General features: G+C 37.2%; 1 protein-coding gene across 1 annotated transcript; it reads left to right on the top strand.

The window, feature by feature from the left end:
- Nucleotides 1-1,573: 1,573 nt before the first annotated feature.
- Nucleotides 1,574-19,721, top strand: LOC113730144 (cleavage and polyadenylation specificity factor subunit 1-like). The gene is made up of 26 exons (XM_027254641.2): nucleotides 1,574-2,478; nucleotides 2,599-2,745; nucleotides 3,322-3,475; nucleotides 4,599-4,734; nucleotides 5,441-5,586; nucleotides 6,800-6,895; nucleotides 6,994-7,046; nucleotides 7,411-7,542; nucleotides 8,410-8,461; nucleotides 8,540-8,659; nucleotides 8,895-9,029; nucleotides 9,312-9,440; nucleotides 9,689-9,766; nucleotides 10,698-10,838; nucleotides 11,584-11,678; nucleotides 13,016-13,212; nucleotides 13,926-14,710; nucleotides 15,126-15,206; nucleotides 15,286-15,351; nucleotides 15,508-15,585; nucleotides 15,820-16,038; nucleotides 16,202-16,333; nucleotides 16,523-16,699; nucleotides 17,492-17,677; nucleotides 18,135-18,517; nucleotides 19,349-19,721. The coding sequence occupies exons 1-26, from the start codon at nucleotides 2,150-2,152 to the stop codon at nucleotides 19,461-19,463; spliced, it is 4,362 nt and encodes a 1,453-aa protein (XP_027110442.2). The 5' UTR covers nucleotides 1,574-2,149; the 3' UTR covers nucleotides 19,464-19,721.
- The last annotated feature ends 172 nt before the right edge of the window (nucleotides 19,722-19,893 follow it).

Below are 19,893 nucleotides of genomic sequence, written 5' to 3'. Positions count from 1 at the left end.
TCGTTTTAAAAAGTCTAGGTAATTAAGATAGTTTAATTGCGGCCAATTTGTTAGTAAGTAAGGCCCAAAATCTTTCTTAAGTATGTAGGGTAGTTTGGTCAACCTTTGGATTAGGGTTAATGCTTGTAAGGGCTATAAATAGCCCCACTTCCTCTTTGTTTTGGGAGCAGTTTTTTGACTATTAAATACAATTAGTGAGTTTTCACTTTCTCTTTGGCAAGAGAGTTGCCTTTGAATACTTGAGAATCTTCTCAAGTTATTCACCCGAACTTATCAATCGAGTATCTCCTTGATTGTGGCGTTCTACTACCTCCAATTTGGTTCGTTAATTCAAGTAGTTACGGGTTGAGATAATATCAAAATTGTTCGTGACTTCTAGGGATTAGTTGGGTCAAATTTCCGCTGCCTAAGCCATGGAGTTTTGGTTGTCTAGATCGGGGTTTCACATCATTTGTCCTTTTTACTTTTTCCCAAAACATTTCTCATTTTTTCCGAAAACACTAACCTCGCATTTGTCAAATGTGATGTCTATGAACTCACATTTCACAAATGCGAAGACCCTAATGTTAGAACTAACTTCAAAAATTGCCCCCCTTGTAGAATAACTTTTTTTTTCATCACAATTTTAGAATTTTCTCTAGATATAGGAGCTAGTAATATCATATTAAAAAAGCACTTAGTACCAATAAAATACCACAAAAAGGCTAAGAAAGTAAGGGTACCACGACAAATGGATGGAACAACATTTAAAATCCGCGACCACAGTGAGGCGCGAATTGAAAAACTGCAAAAAATTGTAAAACTTGACCACAATACGTGACCACAAGGTCGAGTATTGGTGGGCGTGTATTACAATCCGCGGCCAATACGAAGAAAACGCAACACACAATATGCGACCTCATGGTTGTGTATTGTGTGGTCGCGTATTATTATTTATGTGTGATTCTGTCCACTACTGATTTGCCAAACCCATAATAATGCAAGAAAATTTACCACTTAATTACCCAAAAAAATTGCAACAAAATAGCACAACCCACATGATATTTACATTCAAATTTGACATCAAATCTAAACTTTGCATCACATTCAAGTTTTAACTAAATAGAAAATGCATAAGAATCAGACTTTGCAACAGAAATTCATACCTTTTATGCTGTTTCTGATGGGTTCGGAAGGAGCAATTCTTTTAAGCTCCGAAATTTGCTCAAAACTCTACAATGGCGCCCTCCAATTCCGACGAGGAAGATGCACCAAGGTGGATTTTCGTCTGCCGATCCTGGAAGCTTCAACTGCTGTCTAGCTCAGCAAAGGAGAAGAGAGAGTGAGCTGGATGGAGATGATTTTGTTCCAATTTATGCCGGCTGTTCGTTTGTAAATGAGCACCAGATTTGAGGGAGAAGAGTGAGCAAAAGATTTGAAAATTACAGTCTTCAGCGGGGCTGTTTGTGGATTGGCAGATTAAGTACCTCGCACTTCAAAAATGCGAGGTACGGCAACCTCATTTTTTTTTTTTTTCCAGAGACTAACCTCGCATTTGTGATATGCGAAGTCTGGAAACTCGCATTTCACAAATGCGAAGATCACATTTTCAGACCTACCTTCTAAAATAACCCCATTGTAGAACAACTTTTTTTTTTCATAACAGTTCAAGAATTTTCTCTATCAAACACACTACTCACTGCTGTTTCTTAAAGTCAGAGCAAAACAAATGCTTCAATGACATTCAAGTGAAAAGAGGGGGGCGGGAGAGAGGAATTGGGTAAGAAGTTTGGCGTTGAATTCGTTCGTCTTTTTAATTTTAATAACGAGTACTTGCCATATTTCCGACATCTACCCGGACGTCAATGGAATGGACATTCATCCCAAAGCAATACTATACCATTGGCCATTGGGGATAATTTCTTGATTTTTATTTCACGGCACTAATTTCTTGATTCCATCGGCAGCGCCCAATGAAACGTTTAGGGCAATTCAATTCATCCCGCCAACATCGAACGGGAGGGTTTATCGCTTAAACCCTAACAAAAAGTAGGAGCAGTAGATTTCTCCATTATGTTCGATTTTTCGTGCTCGTAACTCGGTCTGACTCTCACTCTCAATTCTCCTCTGAAAACCATAACTGAAACCAAAGCTCATATAGCAACTCAAGATGAGCTTCGCAGCGTGCAAGATGATGCACCCTCCCACCGGAATCGACAACTGCGCCTCCGGCTTCATTACTCACTCCGTCGCCGATTTCACTCCAAAATTCCCTCCAATCCAAACCGACGATCTGGACTCGGACTGGCCCTCTACTCCCAAGCCCATTGGCCCCCTCCCCAATCTCATTCTCACTTCGGCTAATGTTCTCGAGCTTTACACCCTTAGGCTTCTAGAGGAAGCTTCTTCCAGAGACTCCAAAACGCCCATTGAAGCCCAACGGGGCGGCGTCCTCGCTGGTATCTCTGGCGCTTCTCTAGAACTCGTCTGCCATTACAGGTCCACTTCCAAACTAAACATAACTCTGAATTGCACATCATCATTTGAAATCATCTTATTTTCTAAAGACATTATTGCACCCAATTTCTTTGTTTCTTTCTTATTATTTACTCATTGTAGACTGCATGGCAATGTGGAGTCCATGGGGATTTTATCATCGGGAGGCATTGATGGTGGGAAGAGGAGGGATTCAATTATCCTAACTTTCCAAGATGCTAAGATGTCAGTTTTGGAGTTTGATGATTCTATTCACGGGCTACGCACAAGGTCAGTGAAAAAAATATTCACGAATTGAAGTTGCTGTTGTTTCTCCTACACCTAAGACGAATTGGAACCGAGGCAAAACTGCATTCAAAGGAGTCAAATTTTAGATGATTTTCTACTAATAACAGTACTTAATTGTCGCTCACTGTATCCCGATGGTTAGATCTCCTAGAATGCAACTTGAATTACCCTAGTGGTGAAGTTCCGTTATATATCCTTTCATCTTGCTTTAAGCAAATTGCGCAAAAACTGTGCTGGCCAATTTGTTTGGACAGGGTGTTATTTGAAATATTATTTGGAATAATTACTGTAGCACTTTTTGTGATGTGATGTATGCGAGATAAAAAGTTGGTTGGGAATATAAAAAGGTGAGTTGGGAAATGTGTTTATGATGCAAGCGAAATATTATTTGGAATAATATTGTCATTCAATTACAGTTTTTTGGCTACTCAATTTTTTTTTTTGGGCAAATACTTGACTGGTGTTTGCTTTAATATAATTCTACAATCAAGAATGTCAATTGATGCATGATTTTGAATGGCAAGTAACAGTACTTGATGCTTTGTTTCTCTTTTCCAGTTCACTGCACTGTTTCGAAGGTCCAGATTGGCACCATCTTAAAAGAGGTAGAGAATCTTTTGCCAGAGGTCCATTAGTGAAGGTTGATCCGCAGGGAAGGTGTGCTGGAGTTCTTGTTTATGGTCTACAAATGGTCATGCTCAAGGCTGCTGAGGTTTGATTTACTGCTACCATCCTAGTTTACCTTTCCATGCTCATTTTGTTCCTTTTATGGAATGTATTAGTATTCTGGAAATCCAATTGTAATAAGCTGTTGTACACTATTTTCCTTTGTTCCTGCTGTTGCATTAAACTTACACGGGTGGCTTACATTTTTTTCAGAGCTTTGCGAATAGCTAGGTATGTGATAGTAGCTGTGTTGTCTTTACAAGCACTCCCTTAGTTCTGGTCCATGTATGTGGTAGCTTTTGACTCTATTTGATTTTTTATGTCAGAGTTTAGAATGTGTAATGGTATGAATAATAAATCAGTGAAACACGTTGGCTGTGATGCTACTTTTTGTCATATGATAGGATATTGTATAATTTAGGTGAGGCAATTGCTATTTTGGTTGGTGACCTATTGGATGATTTTGTAGGCAAACTGTCTAAGACATTGTATCCCGACAACAAGAAATAACCTCATAAAATGGTATAGAAATTGGTTAATTACTGCATGAAACTGAAATAATGTCAAAGGGGTTGGAGTAAAGTCTACTTGTTGTAAAGTTGTCATATTTTGAATTTTCATTGTAAAAAACATAGGTACTGATGGGAATACTAGGTAAACGTTACAGACAATGGAAAACTTGTCTGTATATTGCAGAATGTTAGCTTACTATTGCTAGAGAAGTAAATTTGTCACCTTATGTTCTAGGATAACATGGGAATAATTTCTCCAATTATACTGCTTCCATTTTCCCTCCACATGGAGGAGATTTTGGGCTTTGATGTAGGATCTGCTTGGGAACTTTGCAAAGTGATAACATCATGATGTTTCAAGAGTTGCATGGATATATTATGTGGTAATTGGCTCTATATTTTGGCTCATTCATATTCATGTTGTTATCCTTGACAGCAAAATTCATGTTTATCCAACATGGATTACCTGTAAGTTAAAAAAATGAGCTCAGAGTAAGGTTTTGGGATATGGTTTATGTATCAGGATTGTCTCAGTGGCCGTCCTATTTTATGAAGGTGCTAGATGTAATATGTGTCATATGCATTTAAGCTTGAAGGATTTTTCCTTGTGATTGTCTTTTATTCTCTAAATCTCAGTTTTGGAATTTTTGATGTTAGGCCACCTCTGGTTTAGTCAGTGAGGATAATGCTTCTAGTGCGGGAGGTGCAGTTTCTGCTCGCATTGAGTCATCATATATAATTAGTCTGAGAGATCTGGATATGAAGCACATAAAAGATTTTATATTTATCAATGGTAAGTGATTATAATTCCATTTAGACAAGCTTTGCTTTGCACTTTGAGATTAGTTGGTAATGCTACTATTTGCATGATGAGTTCAGGTTCTGATTTGGTTTTCTGGTTCTAACTTGGTGTAAACTGAAGGGTATAAGAATGTTCAATTATGTATGACTTGATTTGCTGAAAGTTTTAGCTATAATTTGGTTGGAGTAGTTGATTGATCAAATTGGCAATCGGCATTTGCTTCTTGCTGTCATAAATTTTATACATTTCCAACCAATGCTGTGATAACAATCTGACAATTTGGAATAGGAGGAGAATGACAAAAGCAGCTGAATTGGATTAAACTGATTTTAGGTTTCCTATCTTTTCTTCTTTTTCAGCTGCTAAATAATGTGTTAGCCATTTCTTCTAACTGAAATGCTGCTTATTAGTCTTTGAACTGTGAAATAATTTTCCTTTCTGTGCATTGCATTTGTATCAGTATTACCTACTGTGAGAAGTCTGCTATTTTTGCTAATGGAAGTCAGTGCTGTCTTCTACTTTTTTCTTAGTTGGTTTTTACTCCAATCTATTCATCATTCGACCCATATCATCTGGATTTTAGTTGCAAAAATGGGTTTCCAGAGTCTAAAAGTCCTTTGGGAGACTTTCATACATTATGCAAGCTATTGGGCCACTGATTTAGCCCTTCGGCAAGTTGATGTAACTGATTTTACAGGTTACATTGAGCCTGTGATGGTTATTCTTCATGAACGGGAGCTTACTTGGGCAGGGCGCGTCTCCTGGAAACATCACACTTGCATGATATCAGCACTTAGTATCAGCACAACATTGAGGCAGCATCCACTGATTTGGTCGGCCACTGTAAGAAGTTGTATTTTCAATGGAAATAGGTGGTTGTATACTGGAAACTTTACGTATAAAGAAAGATTAAGTTAATGTTTGGAATTTATCGCTATTTTCAAGCAGAAGGTTTCTCTTTGAAAAAGATTTTATGCAATTAAAGAGAGAGCCATTGGTTATACGGTTAAATTGTTGTTGTTTAGCTGTTACGGTTGATGCTTACATGCAAATATATCATGATTTTTTAGCGCAAAACTCAAATTCTTGTTTGCTCTTTTGCTTGCACATTATTTATTACAATATAAAGCTCCTTGTTTATCAAGCGGATGACTGATCTAAGGTTTTTGGTGAATTAGGCTGCAAAGAGAAAATGAGTTACAGTGTTTCCTCTTCCAGTCTCATATATTGTACAAGTGACTTCAGTAAATTTTGCAGTGTTGTCGAATTCATCTGTGATTTTTCAATGTTCAAATTGATGACTGGTTTCGTATTTTTGTACTCTCAATATAACTTAAAACTTTTTTGTGCGGGCATGATCTAGTACTTGTGTTTGTAGAACAACTGGTGAAATGTCTATAGAAAGTTCTGTTTACATAGATGTTTTTGTTTTTGAGGAAGTTTCCCAAGAACAAAATAAACACAAAAGAATGAGGTTTGAGAGCTTTTGCTATTCTAGAGAAGCTATCTTTGATTTGCTTGAACATTTTGCCTTTTGGCAATGCTTCAAGATTCCTGATAAAGGAATGCTGAATGATAATTGCCGATGATGCATAAAAAACTGAAAATTCATTCAGCTTTTTCCCTTATGATCTGGCTTTAAATGAATTACTTGAAGATCTAACATCTGGAGAAGGAGCTAGTTTGTCTTATGATACAAAATGCTCATTACTAATGGAAAATATGCTGTTTAATGAGCTGAGCTGGAAATCTTGGAGCTGGCTGTTTGTCTTACTTTTCTGTTGGATCTTTTCAAGTGAAAACTATCTTGGAAATTCTGTAAAACTATAATAAAGCATTTTAACCAACAAGATGTTGAAGACAGAATCAAAATTTGGTCCTTAATTTTATGCCCTTTGCTTCATTTTTCTATCTTCTGAGATTTACTTTGATGTTCTTTGATGCTATTTTTGTCTGAATTCAATCACTTCAAATGTTGGAGAGTCATACATTCAGATTTTTTTGGGCGTTTTACTTATTAAATTTAGAACGACTTCATTTTTCTCATTGTTATCAGAATCTGCCTCATGATGCCTACAAGCTTCTTGCAGTGCCATCTCCTATTGGTGGAGTCCTTGTCCTCTGTGCTAATACTATTCACTATCATAGTCAGGTAGCATTTTGATCCAGTGGAAGTTTAAAACTGTTGGATTTTTGCATCACTTCTCCATCTTCACTATCCTTTTTGGCTTATGATTTGTAATTGGGCAGTCAACATCATGTGTACTTGCTTTGAACAACTATGCTGTTCCTATGGATAGCAGGTGAGGGGTTGTCAAATCTTTGTCTTTGATGTGTGTCATCATTGAATTATTAACCAGGAACTGCATAATCTGATTATAGTTCACATTGATCTGCTATATTTAATGATTAAATTCAAACTTGTTAATGGTTGATACCACCACAGCAATCTCTTGAACATAGTAGTAAAAATAAGTTTAACAATGTGATTTTTTAGAACTTTTTGATCTGTTGGAGAGGCGGGGTAGTTAATTGATACCCTCCGCTTCAAATTTTGTCCTCTTCCAAAGGACAGTTTTTATGCAGTCGAAGTACATTGGTCTTTCCTTTTTACATTGATTGTATGAGTTGTCAAGGACCTGAAAGTCTTCTTTATCCTTTTTCCAGTCAAGAGATGCCAAGGTCCAATTTTATTGTGGAGCTTGATGCTGCAAACGCAACCTGGTTAACGAATGATGTAGCTATGCTGTCAGCAAAAACTGGGGAATTGCTTTTACTTACACTAATTCATGACGGGAGGTTGGTGACTTTAGGTCTATTGCTAATACTTTTTAAACTTGTTCACTTGTACCCAACCTTAATAAATTGTGAGGACCTGAGCATGTTTTGTCTTTTTGAGATTGAGGATTTTATGCTTTTATTCTGCTTTCTTGGTAGATTTCTTCTAGCTAATAATTCATGCCAAAACTTTTATGAAGTGGAAACTATTTGTTCACTACAATATTGAATATCAAATTTCTCTGTTGTTTTCTGTTGAAGCCTGGAATGTTGCATCGACAAGTAACAGTTCTGTTATGAATAAAAAGTAGTTTGAATTTCATTTCTTTGTTTTTATTTCAATCTGTTTATTCTTTTTCTTTAAAGCCCCCCTCCCCCCCCCCCCCCCCCCTCCAAACAAACAACAAAAAAAAAAAACACAACTCATGTCTCAGGGCTTCTTATTATGCACTATTGTCATGAAAAATGTGAACCTCAACTAGTAATTAGTGGTTTTGTTGAAATGATGGCTTCTACTTCAGTAGGAAAATATTTGCTTGTATATAGTTTTCATGCTGCTGAACATGTGAGGGTTTTGCATCTATGGAAGTTCCAAGTGCTTGAGGTAAAGCATGATGATAACGTAAGGCCATTTCAAATTTATGCTGCTATCATTGCTCTACCAATTGACCAAGTGATGAAACTCTTTGCTGCCATGTTATTAATGGGGAAGGGTCTTGGTGTCCAATTTCTATTGGGAGTAGAGAAAATCCTACAGAAATGAAACAATGATGGATGGTGATATTTGAATTTTAGTACTTTATGGGTTGACTTTGTCTATTCTTTCTAGGTTATTTAAGCATATGATGTTTTTCTTTTCCCTTTATTTTTGCTTTCTTTCCCCTGCAGAATTGTTCAGAGATTGGAGCTTTCAAAGTCAAGAGCTTCAGTGCTTACTTCAGTAAGCCTTGAGTTCATTTGACTGTGGGATTTCTATCATACTTGATTACAAAAGTATCTAACGTGTTTCCTTTTATAGGGTCTCACAACCGTTGGAAGTTCATTTGTATTTCTAGGTAGTCGTTTAGGTGACAGTATACTGGTACAGTTTACTTGTGGAGCCGGGGTGTCAGCGTTGCCCCTTGGTGCAAAGGAAGAGGTCTGTCAACTTGTACTTCTATAACTTGGTGATTACTTGCCATGAAACAGTTTGTTACAACTTTACAAGCTTACTGTTATACTGTTGAACTTTCAGTTCACTGTTAAGCTACTCCATCTTCATTGAGTGCCTTGAAAAATTTTACCAATTTTTTTTCCTTGAATTCAGAATCTCATTATTCATTCTGCAAGCTATTAACTCAAAGCTTGGCTAAATATGTTCTTTACTTCTGGAGGTTGGAGATATTGAAGGTGATCTCCCTTCAGCAAAGCGGCTCCGAAGGTCTTCGTCTGATGCTTTGCAGGATATGGTGAATGGTGAAGAACTTTCCTTGTATGGTTCACATCCGAACAATGCACAGTCTGCCCAGGTCTGGTTTTTGGCTTCCCATTCTCTTCTTATTGCTTAATAATCTTGATGACAAGATCTTGTTAAGAGTAACAAAACCAGGCCTGTTTGGATGAAACAAGTATATAGCTGAGTGATAAGAAAGTTCTAGAACAAAGCTGTCAGCTTCACTGACTGTAACCACTTTCATCCTATTGACATAACATAAACAATAATAGGCTTGACCAAACTTGACTTTAATGAAGAAGCTGTTAGTGGTTAATTCATGCATTACTAACATTCTTGTTTCTCTTGACACATGCAGAAGGCTTTTTCTTTTGCTGTGAGAGATTCCCTAACGAATGTTGGGCCGCTAAAGGACTTCTCTTATGGTTTGAGAATCAATGCTGACCCAAATGCTACTGGCATTGCTAAGCAAAGTAATTATGAACTGGTTAGGTTCCTTACCTTTGCGGTTATTGAACCATGTTCTGCATTTGTATAGGGTGAATTGTTACTTGAATCTGATCTTGTGCTTGGTTAGACTCCTGACAATGCCCTGTTGTTTGCTGCTTCACTGATCTTTACTATATTCTTAGCAGCCTTAAGTTGTTATTTTAATTTATGAGCTTCGCTAAGTAACAAAACTTCCTCTTTTATGCTTCCATGTTTTCTTATTTACATCTTATCTCATTCTTTCAGGTTTGCTGCTCTGGTCATGGCAAAAATGGTGCTCTTTGTGTGCTTCAGAAGTCTATCCGCCCAGAAATGATTACCCATGTTTGTCAATAGGCATTTGCTTCCAATTTACTTGTTTTGCTTTCCAAGAATAAGAAAATCTATCGAAACACTGCGTGTATTTTCTTTTTTGTCCAGCTTATTTTTCTTTACTGGGTACTCTTTATTCTTTTGCATTTGCTTTTTATCTCCTTTGTTATTATAGATTGTAGTTGAGTCTTGGTTTTGTGTGTCATTCTTGTTGCTTTTTGGATTATGGAAGTCAATTTCTGGCTCTGGACATCTGTCATGTTCGCCTTTAGATGTTTTATAGATGTGTGAACGATCAAGTTGGATTTGTGTGTGGGCTTATCTTTTGTTACAATGCCTCTTTTGTGTGGTCGATGTTATGTTTTTCTGTATGAGCACTGCAGACAATTGTATTTGACGCAGCATTTAGGCTTTGCACTTAGCTATTGTGTACAGAGCCTGAAGTCTTCCCCACTCCCCCCCTCGCTCAATGGCAGGGGGAACAAAAAAGAACACTGCCCTGAAAAAGGAAAAAATCTTAAACACTTGTTAGTAGCTTAAGTAATTTCTTATTTTTTTAGGTTTTGTCATTTTTGCTTGATTCATCTGTAGATGCTGATGAGCTATACAGATGAAGACACACTGACATACTGTTCTAGGAAATGGTGGGAAGAGAAAGAAAATACTTGGCATGGAGATTGTGTTCCCCTCTTTGTCATTTTCTTGGCAGTATTAATTTAGTCTGAATTATACATTTAATTAGATGTTCTTTAGGACTAATTATACATGTTTTTGAAAAAGTTTGTATGAATGTAATATTTCATCTGTGAAAGCTGGGTCCTCACAGAATAAAAGCTTTTCCAATGTTGTTGTGAACTTTCAATACTTGGTTCCATAGGGAGTTATCTGGATATTCTACTTTGTGAAGCAACCTGTAAGTTTGACTTTTTATTCCTTCTTAAAGGAATCAATACCAGGTTGCAAGGGAGTTTGGACAGTATACCACAAGAATGCACGCAGTCATGTGGTTGATTCATCAAAGGTCACAGCTGATGACGATGAATATCATGCATATTTGATTATCAGTTTGGAGACTCGTACAATGGTAATCTCATTCATCTTCTTATTGAAGGTGATAGTGTTTAATGTTTTTCTGCTCCTTTTGGACATCCCCTTGTGTATGTGAATATGATAGCTGAAGAAATTTACTTCATTGGCAGAAAATTTTATTGATGCATATGATATCGTAATGTCTTTTCTTTTGCATTTTTTTTTTGAATTATCCAAATGTGCTCCCTCTCCATTTCTCTAATTTTTCTTTCTTTTTCCTTTTTCCTTTTATTGGTTTGGGGGAGGGGGTGGGTGGGTGGTTAAGTTGTTGGTTTGGTCCACTAACATGTACTAGATGACCTGATGAACGTCCATCAGTTCTCCCAGAACTCTAATAAAGCTTCAGGATCCAAGCATGGACAATAATATTTTGTACACCACAAAAATATGGTTTTTGCTTCGGAGGTGGGTTAAAAAGATATCTGATCTCTAGTTATATTTGATTATTGAACTGTGCGTTGTCTTTCCTTTTAACCCAGCATTAGGCCTATAATTATTTTTGTATTGAGTTTTTTCAATGCAAAGCTGCCAGAGTATTACATTCTTTTTGGAGGACAAGTATGTTGCAGTTTGCTTATCATTCTTTAGGCCACCCGCCCAAAAAAGCATGTCATCTCCAACTTTTTTGCCTTTTTGAAACCTCTATTTTGACTTTTCGAAATCTTAAGAAATCAGGGCATAGCTTTGGTTGTTTTTTTAGCATTGCTCTCGATTGTCACCATGTTTATTTTACTAAACAGGTACTGCAGTCGGCTAATAATTTAGAGGAGGTTACCGAAAATGTTGACTATTATACCCAAGGATGTACTATTGCTGCTGGAAATTTGTTTGGAAGGTAAACTTTTGCCTTCTTAAAATCATTGATATGTTTTTGGATTTATGCTTTTAATTCAATTAAATTTTGGCTATCCCTCTTTTTGCTTCTTCCTATTTGCTAGTTCTTGTATTTCTAGTTGGTTGGCATTTTTGGTCATCATTCTTTTGAGTATAATTTAGGATGCTCCATGCTCATCTTTAATTTACAGGAAAGTACATCTGAGCATAATCAGTTTCCTTGTCAATTGCCCATCTTATCAAGTTGAAGTGGATGTGATTGACATTCCTTCTGGTTGATGACAATCTGATTTAACAAATACACCTGTGTTTGAGCCCTGTAGAGTTTCTATCTTCTGATTATCAACCTGATGCAAATTAAAAAAAAAAAAGATAAAATCAACTAAAATCTTGAAAGTAGAATCTAAACTGTGTAACATCAACTGGAGTAATACTTCATAATTGTAGAAAAGGTCCTGTGGATTAACATAATGAACAGAAAGACAAGGTTTTTCTTTGCACTAGATCCACTTGATGAAATCTGTTTGTGAGCCGTAAAATCTTCGATTTTTTATTGTTAACATGATGTAAATGAAGAAAAGGGTAATACGATTTAAAAACTAAAAGATGAAGTCAACAATCTCTAATAACATGCATAAAATACTTATGTGAAGAATGTGATCATTGAGAATAGTTATAAGACATTCTGCAAAGAATAATTAAAGAACAGCAAGACATTGAAATGTTCCTCCAATTTTTAACAGAATAGTTGTACTTGGGGTTTTTATATTTCTGAAATTTAACAGAATAGTATGTGATAACTTACGGCAATACATTACAGTAATTTTTAAGTCAACAGACTAGCATCATAGCTCATTTGCAGGCTTTGTGGTTTTCACGTACAGGATTTGAAATTGGGGGTAACCTTATGATCAATTAAAGTTGTTTTAATAAGAAATTTAAGAAGAATAGGTATGGTATAGAATAAATTGAAGTTTTATTCTGTATGGTACTATTTTCAGTTCAACAATAAATTATGTATCATTTTCTATCAATGTCAGGTTCTAACTTTTCTAGGCTTATCTACCCTAAGTAGTGATATTTACTGATTCTACATCCGTACCTTATTGCTGCAGTTCTAGATGAGGTACAAGGTGAACCCATCTGGTTGCTTTTCTCACCTTTCTAGCTTCTGAATGCATAGCATCACTGGCTAGGCTTGTAGGATGTATGCTTTATATCTCATACCTAATGACGTTGCTATAGCTTTTTTATTCCTTGACTGCTATTAGTCTGCAAATTTATCGGTTGATAATTGTACAATATGGTGATGTTTCTGGTTATTTTCGTTGTTTACAGGCGTCTGGTCATCCAAATCTATGCTTATGGTGCTCGACTTCTTGATGGTGGGTTTATGGTTCAAGAACTGAACTTTAGGCCTCCGAATTCTGAAATTGGACCTAGTTCTGAAAGTCAAAAAGTGGCATCTGTTTCTATAGCTGATCCATATGTATTGCTGAGAATGATCGATGGAAGTATTTACCTTCTTCTCGGAGGTATAGTAAAAAAATCTAGATTCCTTTCTGGGTAGTCAATTAGCTATTTGGATATTATGGAGCCATTTTGCTTTCTCTCCTTTTGGGGTTATTTTGTTCTGGTAACTTCTCTTTATTGCCATCTCATCCATCTGGGGAACTGGATATTTGAGCTTTTGTTTTAAGAACCGAAGATAAGCTACTGCAATAATCCTTTTTGCATCCCAAAATATTCATCTGAGTGTTGTCCTACTGTCTACTACCTAATGAAGTTGTGCAAGGAGCACTTGCTTACACTGTATTGTGGTGTTTCAACTCATAGAACAGAAAGTGGTGGAAACGGTTTCTTACATTAATGTAGTTAGATGCTAACATGACCTATTATTGTTTATAGTTGAGCCGGAAGATCTTCCCTTGAGGACAAAAAGGGAAGAAAGCAAATTCTTTTCCAAAAAGAAAAAAAGGAATGACTCAAAGACAAATTATGTAAATCTGAGAGAATAACTATACAATGGCTAGGCATCAATCAATTTTTATGTCAGCATAGTTATGAGTACAATCACCGTAATGCTACATTAGATTGACTAGAGATACAATTACCCTTGGATTTATGTTGCATGTCCTACTTAAAGGACTAAAGGGAAAAGAATCTCTTCATTAACTAAAATTTGTTGTTTCAATCAATTTTGTTGATTTTTTGCTAATTGATTGTCGTGCTGTTATGTTTCTCATAGATCCATCCAGTTGCACTCTCACCACCACCAATCCAGAAGTATTTGAAAGCTCAAAGAATCTAATAACTGCTTGCACACTCTATCACGACAAAGGCCCAGAGCCATGGCTGCGGAAGACGAGTACTGATGCTTGGCTTTCTACAGGCATTGGGGAGGCAATTGATGGGTCTGATGGTGCCTCCCATGATCTGGGGGATGTATACTGTATTGTTTGCTATCAAAGTGGTGGGCTTGAGATATTTGATGTGCCTAATTTTACTTGTGTATTTTCTGTGGAAAATTTTGCATCCGGGAAAGCAATCCTCATGGACACATTTTCTCCCCACCCAGCCAAAAGTAATCAGGAAGTTGTGCAAATGATTGAGGATGTGAATGCACAAGAAAGGAAAGACAATAGTCAGAAAATAGGGGTTGTGGAATTGGCCATGCATAAGTGGGCTGGGCAACATAGCCGCCCTTTTCTTTTTGGAATATTGTCAGATGGAACAATTCTTTGCTACCATGCGTTTGTTTTTGAAAATTCAGATACCGGAAGTAGAGATGAGAAACCTGTTATTTCCCAGAACTCTGGTAATCTTAGCAGTATGAATGGTTCTAGGCTTAGAAATTTGAGATTCATCCGCATCTCATTGGACACTTATGCTAGGGACGAGATACCATCTGGAACCCCATCTAAACGTTTGACCATTTTCAAGAATGTTGGTGGATTCCAAGGTTTGTTTCTCTCTGGGTCCAGACCCACTTGGTTCATGATGTTCAGGGAACGGCTTAGGATACATCCACAGGTTAGTTATGCTTGGACATTGCTGACGCTGGTTTCTTCTTTCTTCCTCCTTTTTTTTTTTAATAGTATGAAACATTTTTTTTAATAGTATGAAACATTATGCCAAAACTGTTATGGCAAGAGGACCTGAATGTTACCTTATCAACATGATGGTAGTATTTTGTCACTCAGTTTGCAATCTATGTTCATAAAGAAATCCTGTCCGTTAAGACCTTGAAGGAATGAAAATAAATGCTGTCATGCACAATAGATCCCATGGAGTATTAATGATGCAAGCTTGCTTCAGCTATTCTTTCATTCGATTAGTGTTATGCTTCGCGCAATTTCGCAGCAAGTAGCTGCAAATTTTTTTGAGGAGGTAAAATTGTAAGAAATGTTTTGTACAACTGGTATTGACTGGGAGTTTTTCATTGCAGCTTTGTGATGGACCTATTGTTGCTTTCACTGTTCTTCACAATGTGAACTGTAATCATGGGTTTATATACGTTACCTCTCAGGTTAGACACTAACATTTATTCCCTGCGACTCTTCCACCATCCCGTCTTATTGAGTTCAACGGTTTTCTCTAATTTTTAGGGTACACTGAAGATTTGTCAACTTCCATCCTCCTTACTATATGACAATTATTGGCCAGTACAAAAGGTAAATTGTCCTAACTTATTCTTGTAATCCTTCAGATTAAACTTATTCCTATTAATTCTTAAGGTCAAAAAATATTTGGGTGGCATTGATGACCTTATATGGTTTGCCCATTTTCTTACGCCATTTTTTCTGTGTTCTTTTCATGTTGGGGATCAGACAACTTTGAAGGGGACTCCTCATCAGGTCACTTATTTTGCTGAGAAGAATTTGTATCCCCTTGTAGTATCATATCCAGTGAGTGCATCCTTGACTCTGTGGTTACTGATTTCTTTGATCAGTAGTGTTGTCTTATCAATGGTCAATGTAGTGCAGACAGACAATAAGAAACAGTCCACATCAGTGGTCAAAGTTGACTGATCTTTCACAATGATTTTGAAAGGAGAAAAAGCTCCATAATGTCTTTGCAGATTGATGATTGTAGAGAAATGGACTGATTGCCGAACTTGGCTTAATCTTTATTATCTTTAGGTCCTTAAGCCGCTAAACCAAGTTCTTTCATCTCTTGTTGATCAAGAAGTTGGCCACCAGCTTGAGAATGAGACTGTGAATTTTGAAGGGATGTATCCTGTAGAAGAATTTGAGATCCGCATTATGGAACCAGAAAATTCCGGGCCTTGGCAAACAAGAGCTACAATACCAATGCAAAGTTCTGAAAACGCTCTGACTGTACGAGCGGTTACTTTGTTTGTGAGTTTTGACTGCGTCTGCTTGTGTTATTAGTCCCTTTCTGATTTATTTTTCTATCTGCCTTTTTTTTTCCCCTTTTTCCTTTGGGGTTTGGGGGGGTGGGGGTTTTGATATATGATTTGTAAATTTGAACTCATCATGTCCTGGTTATGCACAATTACAGAATTGCACAACAAGAGAAAATGAAACTCTTTTGGCAGTTGGAACTGCTTACGTACAAGGAGAGGATGTTGCAGCAAGAGGGCGTATTCTCTTGTTTTCAATTGAAAGAAATGCTGACAATTCTCAAATTTTAGTAAGCTTTTATCATGAGACACTGCTTAAACTTTGTCCATCTTTACTTGATTCTGTCAGGACATTATGCCAGTCGCTTTGTCAATTGGCATTTACTCATTTACTGATTAAATTAAATGAACTGGACAGTAGACAATGATCTGGATTCTGCTTGTCCTTTTATGATTAATCCTGTGAGGACTTTTTCCAGGTTTCAGAAGTTTACGCCAAAGAATTGAAAGGCGCCATATCTGCTCTAGCATCTCTCCAAGGTCATTTGCTGATAGCATCTGGTCCTAAGATTATTTTACACGAGTGGACGGGTTCTGAATTAAATGGTGTTGCCTTCTACGATGTTCCTCCTCTTTATGTTGTGAGCTTAAATATTGTAAGTATCACTTTTAAGCCTTTTAGAATTCTTTTTGCAGCTTCTCTTTCTTCTGCTTAGCTGTTTCTCTCCTCTCTTAGTCAGCTGCTTAAAATCTAAGCAATGTCTTGATACTGGAAATGGTAAAAGTACTGTATTTTGATCTTCCAAAGGTGTCTGTTTTGTTTTTATCATTTTTGCATTTGTACTCTTGCATAACTCAAAATTCTGTAATTCCCAGCTGAAACATGATTAGCTGTTTGATTTTATGATGAATCTTTGACTGCCATCCCATACCATCCTTGCATTTGTGGGCTAAGGATGAGATGTTTGTGTATGGGTGTTAGGGGAGGACTTCAGTAATTTGGCTTTAACATTTCAGGGTAGTGGACTAGGCTTTTATAAATTCTTTGCTTTTTTGTGATTCTTTTTCTTATCATGCTGCTGGCATCCAATGCAAGGTATCATTAGGAACTTAGGAGAGTCAAGTATGTTTTATGTAGTTCAGAAAGTTGTATTTTTCTGAGGATTATTGTGAATTGTGTTAATTTTCAAGAAGTATCTCCCTCTTAATCTGCTTGACCAATTTTACGCTGATCAGTGCATTAGCTTTTGACCTATTTAGGGCCCTTTTTTGTCTGTGCTAGTACAGATAAATGTGTTGCTAAATGGGAATATTCCTTGCCTAGTGTTTTTGACATTTCTAGCCCTGTAATTCTTTTGATTTGTATGTTGGTGAGTGAGTTGTGCTGGGTGTTCAATTTCAATCTCATGGGTGTGAACTTCGTGATTCCACTGCTATTAATCTTGCAGGTTAAGAATTTTATTCTTCTTGGAGACATTCACAAAAGCATTTACTTTTTGAGTTGGAAGGAGCAAGGATCTCAGCTTAATCTATTGGCTAAGGACTTTGGTTCTCTTGATTGTCTGGCAACAGAATTTTTAATTGATGGAAATACACTGAGTCTTATGGTTTCAGATGACCAAAAGAATGTTCAGGTCAGTGTCATCATGAGATTGTTGACTGCTAGAATAAATCTCAGATGAATGCAAGTTTTATGTGAAGTTCGGCTGAGGCAGGATATTTCACAGATGGTGAAAGTAGTAAACCCCAACCCCCTCTCCCGGCCCGCCCCGCCCCGCTCCTCTCCAAATAAAAAAGGGAAGATAAAGAACATCCTCTCCAAAAGAAAGGGAAGATAAAGAGCACCAGAGAACCCTAATAAGGGGAGGGGGAACATATCAGCATGTACAGTTGTTTTCTGAAAATTACAGACATTGTCTGCTCCTTTTTCAATGTTTTCTGTTCTCAAGATCATTGCATGTGGAGTTCCTAGTTAAGCCAGTAGCTTCATTTTTCTGTCAAATAGGATGGCCTCTCCAGCCATGCAATTTTAGAGGAATCTCATTCTTATTCTCAATATCCATTTTAATGTTTTGTGTTCTCAATATATAGGTCTTTTCTTATTCTCCCAAGTTGTCAGAGAGTTGGAAAGGGCAGAAGCTTTTGTCCAGGGCTGAGTTTCATATTGGTGCTCATGTCACTAAGTTTTTGCGATTGCATCTGCTTCCAACATCCCCTGATCGAACTAATACTCCTGGGTCTGATAAGACAAATCGTTTTGGTCTACTTTTTGGTACCCTAGATGGGAGCATTGGCTGTATTGCACCTCTTGATGAACTAACATTTCGGAGGCTCCAGTCACTGCAGAAAAAGCTTGTAGATGCTGTTTCTCATGTTGCTGGTTTGAACCCAAGATCTTTTCGGCAATTCCGCTCTAATGGAAGGGCTCATAGGCCTGGTCCTGATAGTATAGTCGACTGTGAGCTGCTTTGCCAGTAAGTATCCTCGGTTCTTTGGGCCTTCATACTTGTTGGGAGCAACATTTTGTGAAAGGGCTTATCCTTAGATACATCAGACAATTAGATGAGAGGATATTTGTGTATGTGAATTGATCCACTAAAAATGAGTCCAGCATAACCCGGTGGTAAAAGAAGGCTCTGACTGGAATGTGTCTTTGAGAAGAGTTTTCAGAAATACAATCCAAAGAATGATAAACGTCGTCTCTCCTTATCTTAGAATATGAAGTGTCCTTTCTTTGGTACATTAGCAACTGCTAACAACGGTATAGGAATAAAATTGCATTATGTGTATGGGAGTTAGTGCTTATTGAAAAGAATAAAGGCCTTTGTGTGAATGATTGGGATTTTTTCTGCCTTTATGGGGCCCTGTTGTGGATGAATTTCTACCTAGATGTGCTGGGTGTAGTTACTGTTATGTTATGTTATCAGATAGAAGTCCCACTGTTATGTTATCAGATAGAAGTTCCAAATTCCAATAATGGTTTTTTGGTAATTATATTATTTTGGTTACATGAAGCTACTGGCTGTAGATAGATGTTGTGTTGTACATGTTCTTCATGGTTTTATCTCACAGTAGTTAGTGGTATTAGATGTTGTCGTTGTTTCTGAGATTATGTTACTGGAGAAATTGAATTGGGAGTGAGGACTGCATGAATGATGATTGGAACTGCAAATATACACTGTGATATCCATGTCTATGCTCGTATATTCATGTGGATGCCCTTGGTCTCTTTGCAAGACATGTCTTCTCTTTCTGAGAAAGTTATATCTGACATATGATACCGTGCCTTCTGGTTGGAACTGCAGTTATGAAATGCTTCCCTTGGAAGAGCAGCTTGAAATTGCTCACCAGATTGGAACCACTCGTATGCAGATCATATCCAACTTAAATGAACTCACTCTGGGGACCAGCTTCTTATGAGCAGGCCTGTTGAATATTTTGCCTACAGTGAGCAAGGAATAGCAGAAGTTGCAGAGCCATCTGTGTCATGCTATTCTGCTGTCATGGGCTGCCAAAGGACCTTCGACTTGGAAGTTTTGTGCATATTGGCCATTGCTTGTATCTGTAGTGTTAACGTCATCCTTCATCCGTGTTGTACAGTTATTGATAATGTAGTTGCATCTTTGCTGTAGTTGGACAGCTTCATCTTATTTATAATGTAGTTGCTTCTTTGGAGTATGTTTTCACTTTGCTGAGAAAAATTTCTGGAACGTCTGCCTAACTTTTGATGTTGTGGTGGGACTTTGTGGGAGTTCGGCTTAGCAACTCCAACTGAATGATTCTGTGATGTCCAATCTTGTGTGATGATGGGTGCAAAGGTTGGTATAAATTGATAATTTAGTTTGCAAAA

The sequence above is a fragment of the Coffea arabica genome, chromosome 2e, assembly GCF_036785885.1.
Source record: "Coffea arabica cultivar ET-39 chromosome 2e, Coffea Arabica ET-39 HiFi, whole genome shotgun sequence".
Lineage (NCBI taxonomy): Eukaryota > Viridiplantae > Streptophyta > Magnoliopsida > Gentianales > Rubiaceae > Coffea > Coffea arabica.
Note: the sequence above shows the minus strand (reverse complement) of the source record. Positions and strands in the feature narration are given on the sequence as shown.